Here is a 23,010-nt window from a genome sequence, read left to right on the forward strand (position 1 = left end):
GTAGCTCTTACTTAATATAAAATAATTTCACTAAATGAGAGGTACATATACCTTCCAACTGCATAAGCAGTTTTTCTATTTCTTCATCACTAAAGGAAACACACTCCAGAGAAAATTCAGTAGGTAATTAAAAAGAATATGATGTATTTTACACACAATTAACTTTAGACTGGCACTTTTTCTATTTCTGAGAAGCTGCTGTTCTCTGAGGGCACTATTCTTTAACCACCAGATGTAGGACATCCTCTAAGTATAGCATAGGCAAAAAAGAAAGCACTCTACACCCCCTGCAAGTCTTTCAGGTTAATTCTAATTAATGATATCTACCATTTATCCAGTGCTTGCTCTGTGCCGAACATTATGCTAAGCTCTTTAGGCACAGTATCTCATTTAAATCTCAGAGCAACTGGGGTATTATGGAATTCCAAGAGTTTAAGCAATTTGCCCTCGGTGATTTAGCTATTCGTTTAAAAGCTCATAATCCTAAGGCACACCTAGAGGTCCCATCTGTATGGTGCACATAAAAATCAGATGATTTTGAAAGTCATCTTTATAAAGATGTCTGTTAAATGAACTCTTGAGTGGGAACAGGTGGATGCTGGTGACCTACTATCGTAGGTCCTAGAACTCTGAGATACACAAGTCAGAATCAAAGCATTTCACCACAATGCAAAGAGGAAATGCCCCATAGTTGACTGCTAGGCTTCTCAAGTCCTAAATCCAACCTGGAATCCCTTAAGACTGTACTTTTCTCTTTGTGCAAACTACAACCTGAATAATAATAATAGACACCTATTACACTTTTTTTCATTAGATTGATCACCATTTTAATTTTTTTCTGACTCATGCCAAGGGAAAACCATTAAAATATTTCATTTTGGGGCAAACACTGCTCCCATCCTTATAGAATATGAGTGATTATTCAGATTATCTAGAAATTAGAAAAACATTATCATTTTCTATTTACTTCCAGGAAACTGAGAAGCAGAAAAGTGGCTTTCCCAAAGTTTCTCCCTTCAGAGATGACTCAATGATATATAAAAATAATAATAAATTACTTAGATATGTCCTTATTTTTGACAGTATTCTTATTGGTGGGAAGAACTATCCTTAGTTCTGACTGGGTGTTCCCATTACACCTAAATTATCTATCATCTTAAAATCTGAGATCTATAACTCTTCTATTCAAGGATAACCATATATCTCTACTTCTTCTGGGACAGTCCAGCTTATGCATGTTGAGAGAAACTCGTAACGATTCTCTACATCTTCTCTGAGCTTCTGTGAGGTGGCCATATTCCACCACGTGGATGAAGGCACAGGAATTCCTGAGGCTCCCAGGCAACCTGATCTCCGAGCTCTGGGAGGGACACCCATACTACTACAGTAAATTATCCCTTTTTTGGTTAAATTACCTTGACCTAATTTCTGTTCTTGGCCACCAAAAAGTCTCCACCCATACAGTATCTCTGCCCGTATTTCTAAATATTAACTTATATATTCAAGTGACATCCCTCTCCCTATCTCCTAAATCTTATGCTCTCTCCGACACTTAGTAACTTATCCGTGGCATTCAGAAGGAAAAGAAAGGAGAAAAAGACAAAGGAAAAAGGCTTTCTGTCCAAAGGAGCATTCTATGCTCTTGAGCTACAATTCTGGTTTTCTTATCTGTGTTTGGCTTCTTCTCCTGAATACTGACAAAAAGGGTTTTCTGAGATCCTTCACATGGTCAGTAACTTCGATCTCAGCTCAGCGATTCCTGGCCCCAGAAAGACACTAGTATTTTATCACGGGTAATTAGCTCACCTTTTCCTAGGTTCTAAATTTCCAGTTCAATGAGGTATCATTCAGGGACAAATAATAGCAGGTCCAGATAATGAAGACAATAGCCTCAAATGATAAACCTCTGTTTCTATAAAACTCAGAAATCACATTATAATGGTTTTTTTTTTTTTTTAAGATTTTATTTATTTATTTGAGAGAGAGAGAATGAGAGACAGAGAGCACGAGAGGGAAGAGGGTCAGAGGGAGCAGACCCCCCGCTGAGCAGGGAGCCCGATGCGGGACTCGATCCCGGGACTCCAGGATTATGACCTGAGCCGAAAGCAGTCGCTTAACCAACTGAGCCACCCAGGCGCCCCTGGTTTTTTTTTTAATGTGATTCGTATTTCCCTCCATGGGTTGGTTTCTGCTACTGTAGCAGGAGGAAAAATCAAGAAAACACTATTTTGAGGTAAACCCTCTATATTTAGGTAACAAAGATAGGATACTTAATTGCATTATTTTATAGTTTGTAGAATTAGGGTTAATACAGCAAGATTCAGCAAAAGTAAATGGATATAAATCCTTTTGTTATACTACATAAACTTTCACTTAAGAGGTCTTTAATGAGATTTGTTTCAATAAAATTAATTATTGAAAAATATCACTCAATTTTCCATAGTTCAACTGAACATGAATATAAATTTATGCTGGAGAGTAACTCAATTAAATCTATTCAAAAAACTTACCAAATTGGAAGTCAAAAGTTAATTTAACTTAAGCTGGGATTAGAGATCTTAATTATACAAAAACTAAAATTTAGTTCAAGAAACAGATTTGCCTGAGGTTTGAATATCATGCTATAATACAATACTCAACACCACCACCACTGCCCGTACTTTTATTCAAGTAGAAGGATTTATTATGAACAGTTGAGAAATTATTATTAAAAAACTGAGACAGGATTCAGGTAACTGGAACTTCCAATAATGAAATCTGAGAGTCCTTCTTCCTATTTTTAAATATATTCCATATTTTATATTTCATGACACTGGAATCTCCAGATTAACTTTTTTCTTTAATAAGCTTTTATTAAGTATAACATACATGCAGAAAAAAACCCACAAATAAGTGTTTACAACTTGATGAATCTTTTTATAGGTTAATTTTTTAAAAATATTTTATTTATTTGAGAGAGAGAGAGAGAGAGAGAGATCATGAGTGGGGGGAGGGGCAGAGGGAGAGGGAGAATCTTAAGCAGACTCCCCGCTGAATGCGGACCCTGACACAGGGCTTGATCTCATGACCATGAGATCATGACCTGAGCCAAAAATCAAGAGTCAGACATTTAACTGACTGAGCCACCCAGACGCCCCTCTTTTAATCTAACAATTTTTAATCTAACAGTTTTTTATCTAACAATTTCACTGCTAAAAATTTATCCTAAAAAGATTAAAAATCTGGGATCAAAATGTCTATCATGGCTATACTTTTAACAGAGAAAAAATAGAAAAACCCTATACTCATCAGCAAAAGGTTTATTACATTTGCATTGTTATGTTGATAAATGGAAAACTCTGGCATTAAAAGGAGGTGAAGGATGACACAGACCTAGATCCACTGCCATAAAAAGATAAAATTATTGAGTGAAAAAATGACAAAATACGTTATCGATCACATTATTTTCATTTATGTAAAAGTTCTGTCTGAGTCTAAAGAAAGCTCTGTATCTACTAAATGTCAACAATGATGTTACCTCTGGTGGGATGTGAGGTGATTTCAGGTTTGTTTTTCTCTATTGATATTTTATTACTACTTTATAATAACATCATTTAATAAATGCTTATAACACACAAGGCACATGCATATATACACATGTCTTTTATACATTATTTCACCTGATTTACACAGATGGAGAAACTGAGGTGTAGTGAGTTTAAGGAATTTAACCAATATAACATATTGAGAGCCGTATTTATAGCCAAATCTGAGTCCAAAAGCCCGTCCTGTTAATGATTAGGAAACATTCCTAAAGGTATTTATCTGAGGTTGGAAAAAAAAAAAAAAAGTCATAGGATAAATAACTCATTTTTAATCCTGTGAAATTTTAAATCCAATTAACAGGGCCTCACAAAATAGAAACCCCAGACCCAGAAATATTCCAAAAAAGTATAATAGATATATGTTATCTCCATCCATTTACTCATTTATTCAACAGTCACCGTACAAGTGATGAAGACACAGGGACTTTCATTACCATCATTACCGGAGCTACCATGTATTGAGCACCAGGTATGTTCCAGATATCAGATTCCCTGAACGTCACTTTAGAGGAATCACTTTATTCAGTCAGATATGGCTCCTGCACTCAAGCATACTGTACTCTAGTAAGTGACCACAGTTTTAGAAACAAAAAATTGCACCGCCATAGGGTGAATATCGGCATAAAGCAAGAAGTGACTGTCTCTTCTGAGATGGGTGGGCTGGTCTTGAGGCAGACAGAAACTTAGCAGGCACAGCGGGAGGTGAGTGGCAGGAAGAACACCAGGACCAGGGGAAAATCTATGAAAAGATGGGCAGGGAAGAAATGGCAGGTCTCTTTCTAGGAACCACAGGTACTGTAGTACAGCTTTGGGGAGGGAGGCGGTGTGTGACAGGAGTAACCAGGTCCTATTCCAAGAAGACCCTGTAGAAGATTTTCTCTTTCCAAGAACCTTGGGCACTAGCCCCCGTGAAGAATGATGCTCACTTTCCAAACCACCATTTCAGTTTTGCAGGTGGGAGAGAGGAAGAGAAGAGAAAGGTAGCAAGGCTGGGGAACAGGGAAGAGGACTGAAACTCACGTGGAAACAATTTCACTCTAATGAAAAAATATTTCTGAATAAATTGTTAATCTTTTTCTCAGCAGGACAAAATAATACACATCAAGCTCCAATAATTTAATACTTTGGGCAAAGGAGCAGGTTTTAAGGACTTAGTTTAATGATGCAGTGCTGAAATGAGGTCTGCAACTTCAGTGTAATCTATTTCTTGTGAAGTACAATGTTCCCAAAGGAACACATTCATCTAAAAGGCTTAAGCATGAGAGATTTATTTTCGCTCAAACAAATCTAATTAAATTGAAATACCTTCTAAAGGCAAAGTAATAGTAATATGTAGCTCACATCTCTCTAAATTTGATATATTCAGAAAACAGGATGTTCTTTTGAATCCTAAACCTTGACAATTCTGAAAAATATTGACGTCAAGGAAGTGAGCAGAGAGATACATTTATGTTTTGCTCTGATTGTTAGTGTTTCTGTGGAAGTTGCCCCAATTGCTACAGGTTGGTTCACTTGATCAAAATGAAGGAGGTGCCTATAGATAATTTCCTATTACCTGCAGGGCATAGGAAGGGGTGAATGGAGGCAGAAGTATAATCTACCTCTTAACAGTTCATTAATATTGCAAAGGAATCGTGTTTCCCTAGGAGGCTGAGGCATTACAACCCACCTCTCTTAGTGGTACTGGTAGTCACGTAAGTGAATAGGACTCAGCTGACCACTGAGCTGGAATTCCTTCTTCCAAGAACATCGGTACATGCTATGAGTCAAGACTTCCCCCAACTAGTAAGGGCCAGCTTAATGTTTGCTTCTTTCATACAATGATCTAATTAGAGCTCTACTCCAAGTCCCTCGGTTACTAGCCTTTTCCCTCTCGACTTCAAAATACTTCCTTTGACATGCCCACAGACAGCCACACACCCAGTCAGTCATCAAAGGACTTGGGTGGATCAAAGTATCTAACTCCCCTCCTCCCAACTTCAGCTTCTCTTTAAAAAAAAAAAAAAAAAATTTTGACACAAGTCTTGTCAGTGAATCAGTCCTATAGAGTCAGGGTTACATCATGCACATCTGGTAACTTTAAAGCCTATCTCATACAGAATCTGGCTCTGCCTCGCTGCACTGCCTGATGGGTAGACAAGGTGGGTGCTTCTGCGCTTTGGTAACGAGGACACTGAGACTCACACTCGGGGACTTGGATAAGGATTCTAGGGAAGAGAGTGGCAGAGCCAGAGTCCAAACTCTCATCTCCTGATCCCAAAGCCTCCTTCTAGTGGGGATGGGGCTAGAATGGGACTCCTGCTACTTTGCTTACTCATCCAAATCACCCAGAGCCCAACCACCTCCCTCCCTCTCCAAAATAATTCCCCAGCACCCAATTCTCATTCTAAACTCTGTAGTGGTGAAGGCAGTTAAAAATCCAAGCGGCAACTTTAAAAACTGCCTCACCAGGGTAGAGTCCTACTTTCTCAGTCACTTCCTAATGTGTATATGTATGATATATATGTAAAGAATTTTTTTCAACTAAAAAAACTGCATCTGGCAGGTTGGCTATGGTCTGATTACATACAGTGTTTGCTAGGTTCGAGGGGGGAAATAGCTTCTTAGACAAATTTTCCACTTCACAGTTTGTAAAACACGGAAGAAAGATGATTTGATATTTTTTATGCCACATATTCAAACATCTGCACGAAGACATATGCACCAGTATGTTATAGTATTTGTACTGACATATAACTAATATATATCATAAATGAGCCTTTAGCTGAGAAATCATCCTGTTCTCCTGCCCTCATTTTTCTAGCCACAGCCCCTACGTTATGTCAATCCCATTCACTTGGTATTTAAAAGAGATGTATGGAGACAGAGACTCAAGTTGAAGAGCAGGAAGTATTATGGACCATGTAAGGATCTCTCCTCCTTTGCCTTTTGTGGATTCCAGGACACATTCAATGCTAACTGGTTAACAAAATTGCTAGTTCCATCACTGAGCACACTATTTTATTTCATGCAATTGGTGTGTAATCTGAACTGAATAGCAAATGGTTGTATATTCTACAATAAGTCTGCTGGTACTTTTGTCAATGTCCTCTGATGACAGGAGCAAAAATTCACATCTAGACTCCTAATAAGATTTGTTACATACTGACTAGTTAAAAGCACACCTAGGCACCACCTTCAGAGATTCTCATCTACTAGGATGGGGTATAGTGCTGTTATATAGGTGAACCTGTCCTATGATTCTGATACACAAACTTGGTTGAGAGCAACTTACACAGCTGATGAGATTTGTCTGGTAAAATTTATGAGAAAGGATTTACAGCTTTTATGTTCCCTAGAACAGAGATCAGAAATTCCTTAGGCTAAGTCACATGCTGAAGTTTGAAAGCAAAATTTAGATCCCAGAATCACAGAACATTAAGTCTGAAAGATTTTTAAAGATATTATTGACTTCTCTCCCATTTTACAGTTACGAGATGACAAGAGGGATTAAGGGATTTATCTGAGAAAAATAGTTAATTAAAAATGCATCTGGTATCACAAGCTATCTCTCTTATAAGAAAACAGTACTTTTTTTTTTTTAAGATTTTATTTATTTATTTGAAAGAGAGAATGAGATAGAGCATGAGAAGGGGGAGGGTCAGAGGGAGAAGCAGACTCCCCGCTGAGCAGGGAGCCTGATGCGGGACTCGATCCTGGGACTCCAGGATCATGACCTGAGCCGAAGGCAGTCGCTTAACCAACTGAGCCACCCAGGCGCCCCGAAAACAGTATATTTTTAACAAATAATAACTAGTATTCTTGTTTTTCCATTCTGTCATCTTTACCTCTGAATTTCAGGTCAATTACCTAAAGTTACGGAGCATTTAAAAAGAATCTATACAAAGAAGAAATATCTGATCTAAATAAGGATTTTTATTTAGGGTAATAACAAAAACAATGTCATGATCTTATGCCAAAACAGCTGGGCTAGGTTTTTTTAAATGTCTGTGGAAGTACATGGAATAAAATACATGGGCAAAAGAATGAAATGAGGGAAATGCACATTCGTATCAACGACTTATTTAAGTAGCTCAGTGTAGCTGGACCATATAATGGTGACGCAGTCACAGAAGCTGGAAAGGCAGGTCACAGTTATCTTTTGAAGGACTTTGAATATTATGATAAGGAGTTTTGACTATCCCATTAGTGAGTATCCCTCTTTGTTATACTTAAATTTCATTTTAAAACAAAATAAATAAAATCTTTAAAAAGGGGGGCGCGTCTGGGTAGCTCAGTTAGTTAAGAGTCTGACTCTTGATTTCGGCTCAGGTCATGATCTCAGGATCATGAGACTGAGCCCTGCGCTGGGCTCTCCATTCAGCTCAGAGTCTGCCTGAGATTCAGGATTCTCTCCCTCTCTCTGCACACCACCCCCGCCCCCCCGCTCGCCTGCAAGGGATTGCTCTCTCTAAATGAATAAAAGCTTAAAAAAAAGCAAAAACAAAACCAAACAAACAAAACACCAAAAAACCCACATAGATAACCTAAATAGGTGCCGAAAAAGCACCTGACAAAATACAATGTCAAATTGTAATTTAAAAGGAAAAGCCTCGTATCAAATCAGAAATGGAAAGGAATTTCCTCCACTTGATAAAGGGCATGTATGAAAAACCTACATATAGCTAAGGTCTTATTTAATCATCCAACACCAACTGGCTTCTCTGAGATTGGGGACAAAAAAAAAAAAAGAGAGAGACAGAGAGAGGAAAATGAAGGAAGGAAGGAAGGAGGATAAAGGTCAGAAACATTGTAAAACTCCCTATACACAGATAAAATGATCAATTACCTCTAGAAAATGCTAAGGAATCAACAAAAAACTACTAGAACTAGAACTAGTAGGTTAGTTTAGCATGATTATAGGCTACAAGGTCAATATGCAACTACATGAAAATCAATTGTATTTGTATATACTAGGAACAAATAATGAAAAGATAAAAATCCCACTTATAAAAGCACTGAATAGAAAATACATAGGAATACACTTAACTGAAAATGGAAAAGTTCTACACTGGAAATTATGAAACATTTCAGAAAAATAATTAAATGGAGAGATATTGCATTCATAATTTGGAAGACTCAGTATTGTCAAGATGTCTAGCCTCCCTAAATTAAACTACAGATTCAATACAATCTCGATCAAAATCCCAGAAGTCTTTAAAAAAAAAAAAATAGAAATTTACAAGTTGGCTCTACGATTCAAAGGACCTAGAATAGCCAAAACAGTTTTCAAAAATAAGAACAAAACGAGAATGTAGCGCTGCCTGAATCCAAGACTTGCTAGAAAGATGTGGTAATCAAGACAGTGTGGTGATGGCATCAACGACAGGCAGATGAATAGAAGAGGACTGAGAGTCCATAAACAGACACAGTTATATGTTAATTTCATTTTTTGACAAAGGTTCAAATGAAGTCAATGAGGGAAAAAAAGTCTTTTCAACAAATGGTGCCGGATCAACTAGGAATTCACATGAAAAAAACCCATCAACCCTTACCTCACAGCACACACAAAAATTAATTCAAGATGGATCATAGAACTAAATATAAAAGCTAAAACTATGAAGTTTTTAGAAGAAAATATAGGATAATTATTATTGTAATTATTGGAGGTAAGCAAAGATTCTTAGCTAGGACAGTAACTATAAAAGAAAACATGAATAAATAATGATTTCATCAAAACTAAGAACTTCTATACATAAAAAGATATACTACGAAAATAGACAAGCCACAGATGGAAAGATCCATATAAGCCATATATCTGATAAAGAACTAGTATATCTATAAAGAACTTCTACATTCAATTCAATTTTATAAAAAGACAAACAACCTAATTAAAAACGGGGAAAAGACTTAGACACTTTATACAAGAATCCATCTGAAAGGCTGCTAAAGAAGAAAAATGCTCAACTTCATCAGTCGTCAAGAAAATGTAAATGAAAGCCACAATGAGGAACCATTACAAACCCACCAGAGGAGTAAAGGTTGTGGAACAACCAGAATGCTCACACACTGGCTGGTGGGAATGTTTAATGGCCCAACTATCTGGGAAAAAGGGCTGGCAGATTCTTTCCAAGTTAAACACTTCAACACTACCCTGTCCCACTAATTTACTATTAATATTTATCCAAGAAAAAGGAAAATATTTGTCCTCAAAAAGACCTGTCACACAAATGTTCCTAGCAACTTTATTCAAAACTCTGCAAAAAATCCAAAAGTCCATCCACAGGTAAACTGATAAAAAAAATTGTGGTAGGTATACAATGGAATATTATGCAGCAACAAAAAGGAACAAACTACTAAAACATGCGACAGCATAGATGAATCACAGACATGCAAAGGGAAAGAAGGGACACAAAAGAGTACATACTATATGATCCCATATATGTGAAGTTCTGGAACAGGAAAAACTAACGAAAGGAAAAAAAATCAATGCAGTATTTGCCTCCCATGATGGGAGAGGTTCCAATGGGAGAGTACATGAGAAAAGTTTCTGGGGAAAGAGAAATGATAGATGTTTGGATTATTCAGGTGTATACAGTTGTCAAAGTTGTACAGAGAAGATCTGTGCATTTCATTTTTTGTCAATTTTGCCCCCCCCCCCCCGCTGTCTACAAAAATAATAATTGCGTAGGGATGGACACCTGGAGGTGTAGATGACACAGAAATGACGGAGTGTTGGGCACTGCTGAACCATGTGAGGGCTACACAGGATTTCATTACACCATTCTGCTTACTTTATAGATGCCAAAAAATATCCTTAATAAGAGTTTCGGTTTTGTTTTTTTTTTTGAGGAGGAAAACTACATATGGGTATACTTCTTAGGTAAGATTTTCCTAACAGACTACCTTTTGATTTTTAACCCTTAAACTTCATAGGATCTACATATACTCTCAATAAAGTATTTTTCAGTAAATGTTTGTATAGGAAAAATTTATATCTACACCCCCAATACAAAGTAAAGAAAATGCGTGAGGGAAACGTCCCAAGCGTATTCCAAGTACAGAATCGCAGGGTGACATTTTGAACCACAGACTCAGTAGCAACAAGGAAGATGTGCAGTTTGGATGTTCGTGGAGCAAAGAGAAACTGTGTTACTGCACACAATGCAACTGCGTTAGCAATCATACTATTTGGCGATTCTGAAGTGACAGTAGACATGTCACATCCTAACACGATCATGTGTTACCTATAAGCAATTATTTTCATTGCATTTCAGTAATATTTTAGAAAATTGGTGGGAGGGAGGACTGGGGTTGATGTGTAATGCACAAATTCTCCTGACTTAAAATAATGAGAAATAGGCTCATGGCTACTCTTTGGGGGGGCACATCTGATTCTCACTTTGGATTAGTAATTTTAGGCCTACCTCTTAAAAACTGTAATTAAAACACACGTATACAACCACATTTTTGATGAGTTTAAGCAGCTGTCTGATATTGTTAGTAAGTCAAACCTGGAGTAAGAATTTCATTAACACTTTTCTTGCAGTCACTATGCAATCTTAAGGCACGAAGCCTCTCTCTCAAATAAGTAAATAAAATCTTAAAAAAATAATAAAAGCATATCTTTCTCGACTGCATTTCAGTACGGTTATGATGGCAATGAGTAGGACTGGAAGGAAGTAGAGAAGAAACTGGAAAAAGCAGGGAACAGAGGCCTGGAAAACTACCCCAATATGTCACATAAATGCCAAGAAAAAACTGCAGGAAGGAGAGTCTTGCTAAAAACCAATTATTCTTTCCAAGTGGCAACTTTCTCCCCCAGCATACGTTCCTATCCTTGCTTTTTATATTCTTTCCACGGTAATCTCTCTTCAATTATCCTCATTTTTACTTTCTGCTTCCATGGCACTGTGTCTTTCATCCACTTTATCTCTGATTTTAAGATAATGCGGCTCGCTGTAGTAATCCCACATAAAGCTTTTGTAGAGTGATAATGAGGACTGCAATAATAAAAATTAAATGATTGTCATTCCTCCAAAAGATCAGTAAGAATACAGACTTCAAGCCTAAATATTTCAGCAGTATAAAGACAATGAAGTGTGACTAAATAATTCAAAACTCTTCCCCCAACAAGTCAGGGACAGAAACCCAAAATGGCAGCAATAGAGCTCTAGGACTTCACGGCAGCAAACACAGACAAGAATGAGGCCACCCAGTATGAGCTAGGTTTTACGAAGTATTTCCTGCAGACTGAAAATAAAACCTTAACTTTACAATGGTATTGAAGAGGAAAGCTCCTAAAATACGAAGTTCAGAGAAGTTCTCAAATTGGGCAAGAAAAATCTCAAAAAAGGATTATTTTTCTTCTTTGATTCTTGAGGGATAGCTATAATTTCACTGACTGCATTCTTCTTTTATTGAATTCAAAGTGGCATCCAATTAACAAGAGTAACAAGGTATTGTATTGTGAGAAACTATCTCAGATATTTTGAACTATATCATATAGTACTATATCATATAGTATGATATATACTATATCATATAGTATGATATATGATACTATATCATATAGTACTATATCATATAGTATGATATATGATACTATATCATATAGTACTATATGTACTATATAGTACCAGACTAACTGCATTAATTGAGATCTACCGAAACTACAAAATGATGAGAAATTTACTTGCTACTTTTTAAGTAAGCTCTATGCCCAACGTGGGGCTTGAGCTCACGACCCTGAGATTAAGAGTGGCACGCTTTACTGACTGAGCCAGCCAGTCACCCCGACCTACTACTTTTTAGAATCGTTATTAATCTAGAACGAAATAACTTAAGAACATAGCCTTTAGAGTCAGAAAAGGTAGTGTTTGCAGGTTGATTTTACCCCTTCACAGCTCAGTTTCCTTATCTGTAAAATGGGGATTAAAATAGCACCACTCTCATAGGTTTGTTGTAAAAGTCAGGAGAATGCACGTAAAGAATTTAGCACTGATTTGAAGATAGTAAGTATTCAGTGTAGGCTCAATTCCTAGTATGGCTTCCCTAGCCCCCAAATGTTTCCTTAATGAGTACATCTTTTTGTAACTCACAATGGATATCACACAATGGACGAGAGATGACTTAACAAGACACAGAGATAGCTATTGATTATATGCCAGAATAACCAGGGGGCTGCACTTTGAAGAAAGGAAAAATGTTACACAGACAGCAGAGACCCCATGACTGTTTTATGTGCGAGGCTGACCCCTCAGCCAGCACCACATTCTTCTGTTGACTTTCAGAGTTGTGAATTAGGCTGTCGACTATTTTTAGAGTCCCCAAATGGGGTCACTTTAGCTTTGCATATGGGAAGGTCAGATTCGGGATCTGCTAACAGTATTTATTTTTGTCAGGCTTAATCGACCAATTTTTAACAAGTGCCTTGAGACATAACAGACATATAATACATTACTTATTTAAAATGTTAAGTATGTTTTAACACTTATGAAACCATTGCCACAATAAAAAATCGAGTCGATCAATTTATTTTTGCACTTTTAGCTATTATAAAATACCTATTTCTTTCTTTTTTTTTTTTTTAAAGATTTTATTTATTTATTTGACAGAGACAGAGTGAGAGAAGGAACACAAGCAGGGGGAGTGGGAGAGGGAGAAGCAGGCTTCCCGCTGAGCAGGGAGCCCGATGCGGGGCTCGATCCCAGGACCCTGGGACCATGACCTGAGCCGAAGGCAGACGCTTAACGACTGAGCCACCCAGGCGCCCCTAAAATACCTATTTCTTAATAAAACTAGGGAAAATCATTTTATTGCAATTTTGCCAATCCTTTAGTCTTCTTTCTGCTCCTCAAACTAGTGTTTCTACAATGGGATATTTTATTACCCGAGGACTCTTAGGGCATAATTATTGCATCAAGAAGCACACTTTATAAAATTATATCCATGTACGGTAATAATCTAAAAGAGCCAATCTAAGATGACAGATGCTTTTGACTGAAAATTAGAAAGAATCTTATCTATGGATGCACAAAAGCTAGTGACTTGTTTACTATTCTCCTGCACTTCTAAATCACATTGAAGTCTTCTAAAAGATTTCAAGAATAATTCACTGGCAAGAAGCAGAGAGTGAAGAGTAGGTGCTGAGACTGGGTGGTGTATAGAGCCCTGAGGTAGCTTTGTCCTGACGCAGCTCCATGGATCTGGGCCAGTCATTGACGTTTTATGGCTTCAGGCTTTTTTTCTCTTCTTAAATAAACATAACGAGACAATAAGATCTGAGTTTACTTGTGGTTCTATGTCTTCATCCCTCTGCAAATACGGGAAGCCTTCGTGCTTTTTATTTGTAGTGATTCTTAAGTAAACATATTAGACACTTGGAAAATAACAACACTTAGGTTTGGCTATTCTGCAGGTGAATGTTTCAAAGGGGATGTGCGGCCTCCATCTTGCAGGGTGTGGGGGGCAGAGAGACTCAGCTCTCTATGCTAGCCCCATCACTGGTACCGGCTCGTGCTGCCCCCAGCTGCTTCTGTAACCCGACAAATCACTCCAATTCCCCATGCAACGGTATCTACTTGCTCTTCCTGCACTTGCACCGTAGGGAAGATTATAAATAAATCCTACATTCATATGACAGCACCATGCCCAGACCTGTGTATTTTCTGGGACTAATTGCTCAGGGAAGGCCAATACTCTGGTGCAAGTCTCATTCCAGTCTACATGGTAATTATATGCTAATGCCTTTTGAAATTAATTCAGAAGCCCCCACACCAGCATCGCAGTAAAGGGTAAGGAAGCTGAGATTTAATCACATTGTCTTCTGGGGGCTTAATTTAAGATTTCTTTTATACATGAACTGGGCCATCGATCGACGGAACTCGCTGGCTGCTCCAGCACCGTTAACAATGCAGTCCCACAGCAACAAAACTGCTGGCCAGGGGAGTGCGGAAAATCAGTCATGGCCAGGCTCTTGTGAGGAAGCAGAGGAAGCAGAGCTTCTGACGTCAAAGAAGCCACCGTGCATGTTCGACCCAGCTCTTTTCTACGTCCTATAAGTTAGCCTCCCCTTAGGCCTGAAAATAAGTCCGATCCGTGATGAATAAAAGGAGGCTCAGAGCAGAGGAAGAACATAACAATAGCAACACAGCAGTCCTGAGAAATAATAGGAATAAATGGTGGATCTGTAAAAACAATCAAGACACGGATAACTTGACCTCAGAGAGAAGCCACAAAAATAAATGGAGTGTGGGTGGGTAAGCAAATATACAAGATTTGCTCCAGCCCAGAAATCTAGTAAGTATAATCTAAAAGCCCCCTATATAAGCCTCCCACACAATGCAGTATCCTTCTACAACCTAATGCACTGCAATATCCAAAGAACAGCTATTTTAACATGGGCTTGTAGCTTTCCTGGTACTCATCATTAAATCAATTTCCTATTCTCGGTTCAAAAGGACACTGGATTTGATATCATGCGATACACAAATTCCTCACATATCAGAGAGGAATGATTAAAATTTTTTCTCAGCTATAAAAAGAAACAAGGGAAATGTTTCCCACACAAATTTTTTCCAAATTTGCCAAAACTTTGGAAAAAGCCAAAAGTCACATGAGAAGATGGGTTATAACTGCTTAAGAATCCAGTCCGTGCATTTTTCCGTTCTCTCAGTTTTTCAAGATGCGACATGGAGCTATTGAGGAAGATGACGGCTTCCCTTTGGGACTCACTTTAAGACACAAGTGTAGTCATATAAACAAACTATAAAAACCCCAAACACACAAATCCAGATGAAAATATTATTTTACAAATAATATCAGCTGAAATGTATTACTTTGTGCCAGATACCATGGCAAAATTTGACCCATCTTCTCTCACTAGTTCCCAGAACACTTTCTAAAGTTAATGCTATACAATTACTAGACTGTAAGCTCTATGGGAACAGGTACCATGGATTTTGTTCACCAAAGTAAAATCAGCACCTTGTTCATACACTGCTTCCTACGTGACAGATGCATAGCAAGATAGTTGCTGAATAAGTAATTTTCATTACTTAACGGCAACTGAGGGTTAGAGAAGATAAGTAACTAGCTAAAGATATGGAAGGCTAGAATGTATGCTGCAACATATATTTATCCATCTTTTTTTTTTTTTTAGACAAGAGAATCAATGGGGAGTGGAGGAGGATCAACTTCTTGCCATGTTTGATCTTCTTGCTCTTTCCATCTCTGCAAGAAGATAAAGTTGCTGAATAGCAACAAAAGAGTCAAATTTGGAAAGTAAAAAAAAAAAGAGTAGGTGGGTGGCAAGATGTTAATATCCTTTTTCAGACAAGAGAGCTCTTCCAGCCTCTCACCTAGAAAACAGAGACCTAAATTTTCTGTCTAGGAGGGACGAAATGTGATCTAATCAACAGTCAACTATGTGCAGGGCACTGTGTTAATTAAGCCCCTTCTGAAATGCAACTAATGACTGAAAGAACTGGGATAAGTTAAAGCAGCTCTTCCAAGTTCAGTGCTTGCTGCCCTGTACCCAGTGAGACTTCTGTGTATGGAGTGTAACACATCCTCATTGCTCTGCAGCCCCTGCTCATTTGTTACCCACATCTAACACAATGTCAGGAAGAGAAATAAAATACCAGTGCTCCTGTTGGTCTAGATCTCATGTGCCATTATTCCATCTTGAATCTTAGTAAGATAGAGGGAATAGAACTAGAATCTTCATGTTCTAAATTACAGCCTTTGGAACATTTTCATATACCACACAATATAGGAAATCCACGTCTAGGTCCATATAACACAACACAGTAACTTCATACACATGATTTCCTAAAGACTAGAACATCATAAATCAGATTCTCATGGATCTAAACAAATGGGGTTTGGCTGATGTACCACGGGGAACACGGTACACTTCAGTGGTTAGAGCATGAATCTTTAAGTCCCGCAAGCCTGGGTTCTTACCGAAACTTAGTAACTTAGTTCTGTAATATTAGACAAGTGACTGATACAGTTTTCTTTTCCATAAAATGGGGATAGTACGAGTATTTACCAGATAGGTCTCTTAAGAATACTGAATACAAATGTGGGAGCACGTAGGTAAAGTACCAGTTAAGCTCAGTAAATTAGTTTTCACTTTCACCTCGATGACCACCGCCATCACTTTAGTCTCATCACCGAAGAAGTCTCCAAGCATCAACCAAAGGAAATAAACTTGAAGTGGTGAATTGTATTGGTTAATACGTACTGCTGCCTTTGAGTTTTATGTATTTAATGATTATGCTGGTCCCTGCTACTACCCAAGGTGGGTCCCTTTCATGACGCCGTATTACAAAAGAACAAGGAAGGTAATTCCAGAAGTGACTTCTTTGTGGAAATGGCTTTAAGATGGGGAGAGGGGCGCCTGGGTGGCTCAGTCGTTAAGCATCTGCCTTCGGCTCAGGTCATGGTCCCAGGGTCCTGGGATTGGGCCCCGCATCGGGCTCCCTGCTCCTCCCTTTCCCACTCCCCCTGCTTGTGTTCCCTCTCTCACTTCACTGTGTCTCTCTCTGTCAAATAAAAATCTTTAAAAAAAAAATTAAATAAAAAAGATGGGGAGAAATTACTGAGGCTTGGGAGAGAGGAGTGATGCTAACGGTCTCACAGTTGTGTCTGACCAGTTTGGGCTGTATTTATTATTAAGCAAATCAGATTATGGGTGACTGTGAATTCTATTCTGAGTCAAAGTCAGATGAGGAAATCATAAAATGCAAAATCAGAAACCCTCATTTTAAGTGGGCAGTCTAATACTCAATGCGTCTGTGATTTCTGGACCTTCATATGTCCAAGTGTTAGCACGTTTTATCCAAGAGGCTGCAGAGTGCTCCGGTTCACAAAAGCTAAGAAGCTGAACTGCCGGATACTGAATCCCAGCACCACTGTTTACTTTGTGATGCCACCAGTAAAAGAGGTGGCTGTACCCAACACTGAGTACGCATCAGCTGCCGCGGCTGTGCTTCAGATTATTGTATTCTGCACTGTGCAGTACAATAACCTTTCCGTGTCTGTTTCCTTCCTCTATGCTGTGAGCTCTCTGAATGAGGGACTGGATGTATTCATCTTTCTTTCCGTGTCCAGTCCCAAGAGACACTCTAACAACGTTAGCTGAATGATGGACTCAAACAGCAAATAAACATCAAAGTGAGATCAACTCGGAACAGAAACCCTGACTTTAAGTTGAGGAAAGTAAGAATAAATAAGATTACTGATGACATCATCTAGCGAGTAATTAGCAAAGGACCAGCATCTCCTTAGCCTCTCTTACCTCTATCCTGTTCCTAAATAAGGAATCAATGTGGTCTTAACCCACATCACCAACTTCACAGATAGTAACCAAGCCTTATCACCCAGTTCACAAAGTTCTGTTGGTTCTAACACCTTCCCAAAAAACTAAACAACAACAACAAAAACAAATGCCATACTTATGGTTTATTCTAAAGCTAAAGAGAATTTTGATAAATACTAATAGTAGATTAGTATACAATTTAGTTTTAAACATTTTGGAATTTATGTTAAAAACAAATCCTATTCTTTTTAATAGGGTTTCATGAGATTTTAACTTAGGGGTCCCTGAATTATTTTGCAAGATTAGGTCTTACTCAAGTAGCAAATAACATTTGCAAGCGACAATATGATTTCTGTTCTTCCTTTGGAAAATGATTTTGAATAGTTGAAGAAGATATAATTTGTAACATTCTTCACCATCACCTCACTTTCCTGCGTACCATTCCCTTTCACCCCTTCACCTGACCAAAAGAGAAATTAAAAATCTATGTCCCTCACCTCCAACAGTTCATCTCCAATACGCATTCGCCCATCCGTGGCAGCAGGTCCTTCTGGGTTAATTCCCACCACAAATATGCTCAAGCGCGACCGGTCTTTATTACCAGCAAGGCTGAGTCCAAGTCCATTCTTATCCTTTTCAAGCTCAATAATGTGCAATTCTCCAGGTAGGTCTGCATATCTTTGCCTGATTTTTTCTATTGAAAAAAAAGGGGGGGGTAAAAAAAATTTAAATAGAGCACTTAAATCCACATTACAAAGGCATCAGCATGTCCCCATTCTTACCATGATGGTCCTTTTTTTGAGAATGAAGTAGTTGAAGTCATTCATAGCCTTATGTATAGGTAGGTTACAGTTAATTATTCCATCTCCGTTTAAAAAGTTTAGTTTACCAATAAAACCTTCTCTGATGGTTCAGGTTCACATTGGCCCAGACTTTCTGTGCATTATTTTCTTACCTAAGACAGTCAACACAAAGTGGTAGAAACCCTGGCTTCCCTACCCCCTCCAAAAACAGAGGGGGGTGGGTGGGAAACAAAGAATATATACTGAGCATCAGCCGTGTGCCAAGAGAGTGTTTGGTCCTGGAGATGTCATGCTGAACAAAACAGACATGGTCCCTATTCTCATGGACTTGCATTCCAGTAGGAAAAAAAAAAAAAAATCAACAATTCTAAATAATTATATTTCTTTAAACTATACAAATGGTATAGAAGAATATTTTACGTTAAGTGAGTAAAACAAGGGGAATTAAGGATACTGGTTTAGCTGTCAGATCTGAATTCAATACACAAATCAACCATTTACTCAATGTCCAATAATTAATACATTATTTTATTCTTTGGAATTCCATTTCTTCCTGTGTAAAATGGGCATGGTAATACCCACTTCAGGGATGTTGAGAAAATGAAGTCAAAGTACACGTTAAAGGACTTAATAGCTAGCTCATGGCTTACAGGTATTCTATAAATCTTTTATTCAATCTTTTGTCTCTGCTTGCTACCTCTACTCTTTGGTCTAAATTACCTATTTTAGGATTTGGCTGGTTGTGCTTCACTTGTGTTGATTATGTGCACAAAATCACACTGGGAGATCAGTGCAGGGAATGATACTACTTTAATCATGTCTTGTCCCCCACAAAGCACTAGCTTAGGCCAGGTGTGTTTCTGGGGCTCAAAGTCTGACACCTTCCACTATGGTATGATGCAATCATCTTATCAGTTGAATAACCAGTTGGTAGATTTTGACTATCCTGGAACTCTACACTCAGGCTAATCCTTGACTTAGGTCCACTATCCTTATAGGGAACCCTGCAAATTCAAAGCTGAACTCAAATAATTAGTGTTAAGGGGGATGGGGAGGAAAACCACCTAGCCATCGCATCACTTTACCAGACCTAACAAACACTGCCTTAGGAGAGTAGATAAATTTTAAAATCATAAAAATACTTTAAAAGAATTAACCATATAAATGGCTGCTTATTTTAGAAAGAATAAATCTGTTTGCTTTACAATGATTTTGAAAAGAATCTTACTTTCATGGGTAAAGCTTATTATTAATAATAAAGAACACATTTAGCAAAGTACAGTAAGATACAGGTCTTGCAATGTAACAAAACTGCCTTCTATATAGGAAAAAAATAAAGTCATATTAACACTGAAGTAAATAAGCTCAAAGTGGTTTTTTTGGTCAACTACCAAGAACAAGACACTATGTGGGTATTTTAACAAATAAAGACTTATAAGACACACATTACAAGATGCTTACATAGCAACATAAGGGAAACAAACAAATACAATAAATATTAGACAACTATAATTACTTAAATACAAGTTCCAATCACTACAGGGGCTGGTCACTGAATAAATACTAAATTAATTGTATGAGCCGTAACTGCTTTTACAGTTTTAAGAACTGTTACTTCTAGAAGAGATTTCATAGAAGCAGCAGAATTTGCAAAGGGTTTCAAACAAGGTATAGAACTTACTTATGAGAAGAATCCTGTAGGTGGATTAGCAAGTGGAGAAGCATATACGGTGGTAGAGTGAGAAGAATGTGAGCACCCACTTGGCTGCCAATTGAAAATTCTTTGGGTTGGTGGGTGGGTGATAAGAAATCAGTACAAGGTTTACAGAAATGCCAACTGGGGATTCTGCAGAAGTGCTCTGGGGTCCCCCAGAGAGGACATTCAGTGTAAGACCTCTTTTCCCAGATTCAACCAGACCACTGAACGCTTTCATCCACTTTGTTGGAGTTACAGGGTAAGAAAGTTAAGGAATGCCACTATGGCTAAGAAAACAAGCTAGAACAAAAATTTTAACACACCTCCCTCAGAAAATAATAAAACAGAGATTGTTTAAAAAAGATACTGAAGACTTTACCACCACCATAAGTTCAAAGTAATAGATATAAGAGAACTCTGTATCAGACAGAAAATACACACATCTGCGGAGGCATGCACAGAACAATTACAGAAACAGACCGTGTGTTGAGCCATAAAAGAATCTTCAACTACTCTTACAGAATCAGTATCATACAGGCTCTGTCTTTGGACACAGTGCAATGAAACTATGAAAAACTATGAATTAACGACAAAAAATAACTTTAAAATCCCACGGTGTCTAGAAATACATTAATGTTAGTGAAAAGCCCAAGGTTTAAAAGGGAAATAATAAGGGAAATTAAGAAATACAGTACTAACAACTGAATAAAAATGATACTTAGATGTCAAACTTGAGGGATTCAGCTAAAGCAGAACTTAGAAGGCTATTTACAATTTGGAATAATTTTTTCAGAAAACAAGAAAAAAGTTAAACAATAATAAGCATTATACCCAGGAGGTTAGAAAAAGAGCTACCTAGCAAATGCAAAGAAAAAAGAGAAAATAGTAAAATAAGGGCAAGTATTAATGAAAATAGAACCATCACCATCAATCAAAACCAAATAATCCACAGAACAAAAACACTACAATAAGGATCAATGAAGTTAAAACCTAGTTATTTGAAAACATTAACAAGACAGACACTGCAAAAACTGATCAGGGAAAAAAACAGATGAGAGAAATAAATTCGTGAACTAGAAAAGGGGAAATAACCACAGACCTATAAGATTGTAAATAGTGTATTGATATGAAATGCTGGCACACCTTAAAATCTAGAGGACAGATAAATTTCTCAAAATTTAAAATGCCATATTTAGTGTAAGAATAAATGTAAAACTGCAATAGACTAGTAATTATTAAAGAAACTGAAATGGGGGCGCCTGGGTGGCTCAGTCGTTAAGCGTCTGCCTTCGGCTCAGGTCATGATCCCAGGGTCCTGGGATTGAGCCCCGCCTCAGGCTCCCTGCTCTGCAGGAAGCCTGCTTCTCCCTCTTCTACTCCCCCTGCTTGTGTTCCCTCTCTCGCCGTGTCTCTCTCTGTCAAATAAATAAATAAAATCTTAAAAAACAAAACAACAACAAAAAACTGAAATGATAGTCAAGGATAGTCCCTTTAAAAGAAGTAACAAACCCCCCACAGTTCTAGATATTTTTATATTTGAATTCTATCAGATTTCAAGTGTTAATGAATTTTATCCATGTAAGCTGTTCCAGAACACGGGGGGTGGGGGGGTATCCACTTCATATTTTGAAGCTGGTATAATCCTGATTCTCCTTCCAAAAATAGAGACAAATCAAGAAAAGAAAATTACAGTCTTATTTAACTTAGGGTCATAGATGTAAAATTATTTTTTAAATAATTTAATTGAGAGCATATTGAAAATATTAATTTGATCTCTATGATATAGCCAGTATTACACCATTTCTGACATAAGAAACAGCAATTTTATATGATTCAACCTAAGAATATATTATGGACAGGGGCACATTCCAGGAATGCAAGGATAGTTAAATATCAGGAATTTTTTCAAGGAAATTATCACATTGATAAATTAAAGCAGAAAAGCTGGAAAATTATGTTAATAGAGAAAAGCATTTGAGAAGGTACAATATCTATTTATGATTTTTTTTTTTTTTTAAACCCCAAACTGTTGGCAAACTAGAATAGAAGGTACTTTCTGGACTTAAACTGACAAAGAGAAAATACAACAGGAAAAAATAACTGCATATTTAAAACAAACAGGGAATTAATATATAGAGAAGTAGAAAAAGGTTAGCAACCTCAATAGAAATCTGGTCAAAAGACACAAAACTCAAGTCTCACAGACATATGAAGAAATGCTCAAGTTCATTAGTAATTATGGAAATGCAAATTACAGTGAGATACCAGTTTTCACTATTAGACTGGAAAATATCTGAAAGCTGTATCATTAAGCCTTAGTGGAGATATGAGGAAGATGCCATAGGAATCCTTGTGCATCCTTCTGGAGAGCAGGCTGACACTACTTAAGCATACACATATTCTACAAACCAGCAATTCTGCTCTTGGAAATATCCTAACAAATTCTTACACAGGTCTTAAGGGGATGTTACTGGAGACAGCAGGGGAGTGTGGAGGTAATATGGGTATCCGTCACTGGGCGAGAGGTTAGATGAAATGTGGTGGGTGGACATCACAGTGTCCCATCAGCAGGCAGAAGCAATTAATTGGAGGTAGTGACAGAGATTTTCAAACAGGGAG

The 23,010-nt window shown here is 37.6% G+C and overlaps 1 protein-coding gene across 2 annotated transcripts in view; it reads right to left on the bottom strand.

Moving 5' to 3' along the window:
- Window positions 1-23,010, bottom strand: part of PATJ (PATJ crumbs cell polarity complex component) — a 346,204-nt gene that overhangs the window by 126,246 nt on the left and 196,948 nt on the right. For both annotated transcript variants that reach the window (XM_032427605.1, XM_032427611.1), the window contains exon 28: window positions 18,390-18,586. In XM_032427605.1, coding sequence (XP_032283496.1) covers window positions 18,390-18,586 — 197 coding nt within the window. The remainder of the gene's footprint in view (window positions 1-18,389; window positions 18,587-23,010) is intronic.

The sequence above is a fragment of the Phoca vitulina genome, unplaced genomic scaffold (assembly GCF_004348235.1).
Source record: "Phoca vitulina isolate PV1807 unplaced genomic scaffold, GSC_HSeal_1.0 scaffold2, whole genome shotgun sequence".
Taxonomy (NCBI): domain Eukaryota; kingdom Metazoa; phylum Chordata; class Mammalia; order Carnivora; family Phocidae; genus Phoca; species Phoca vitulina.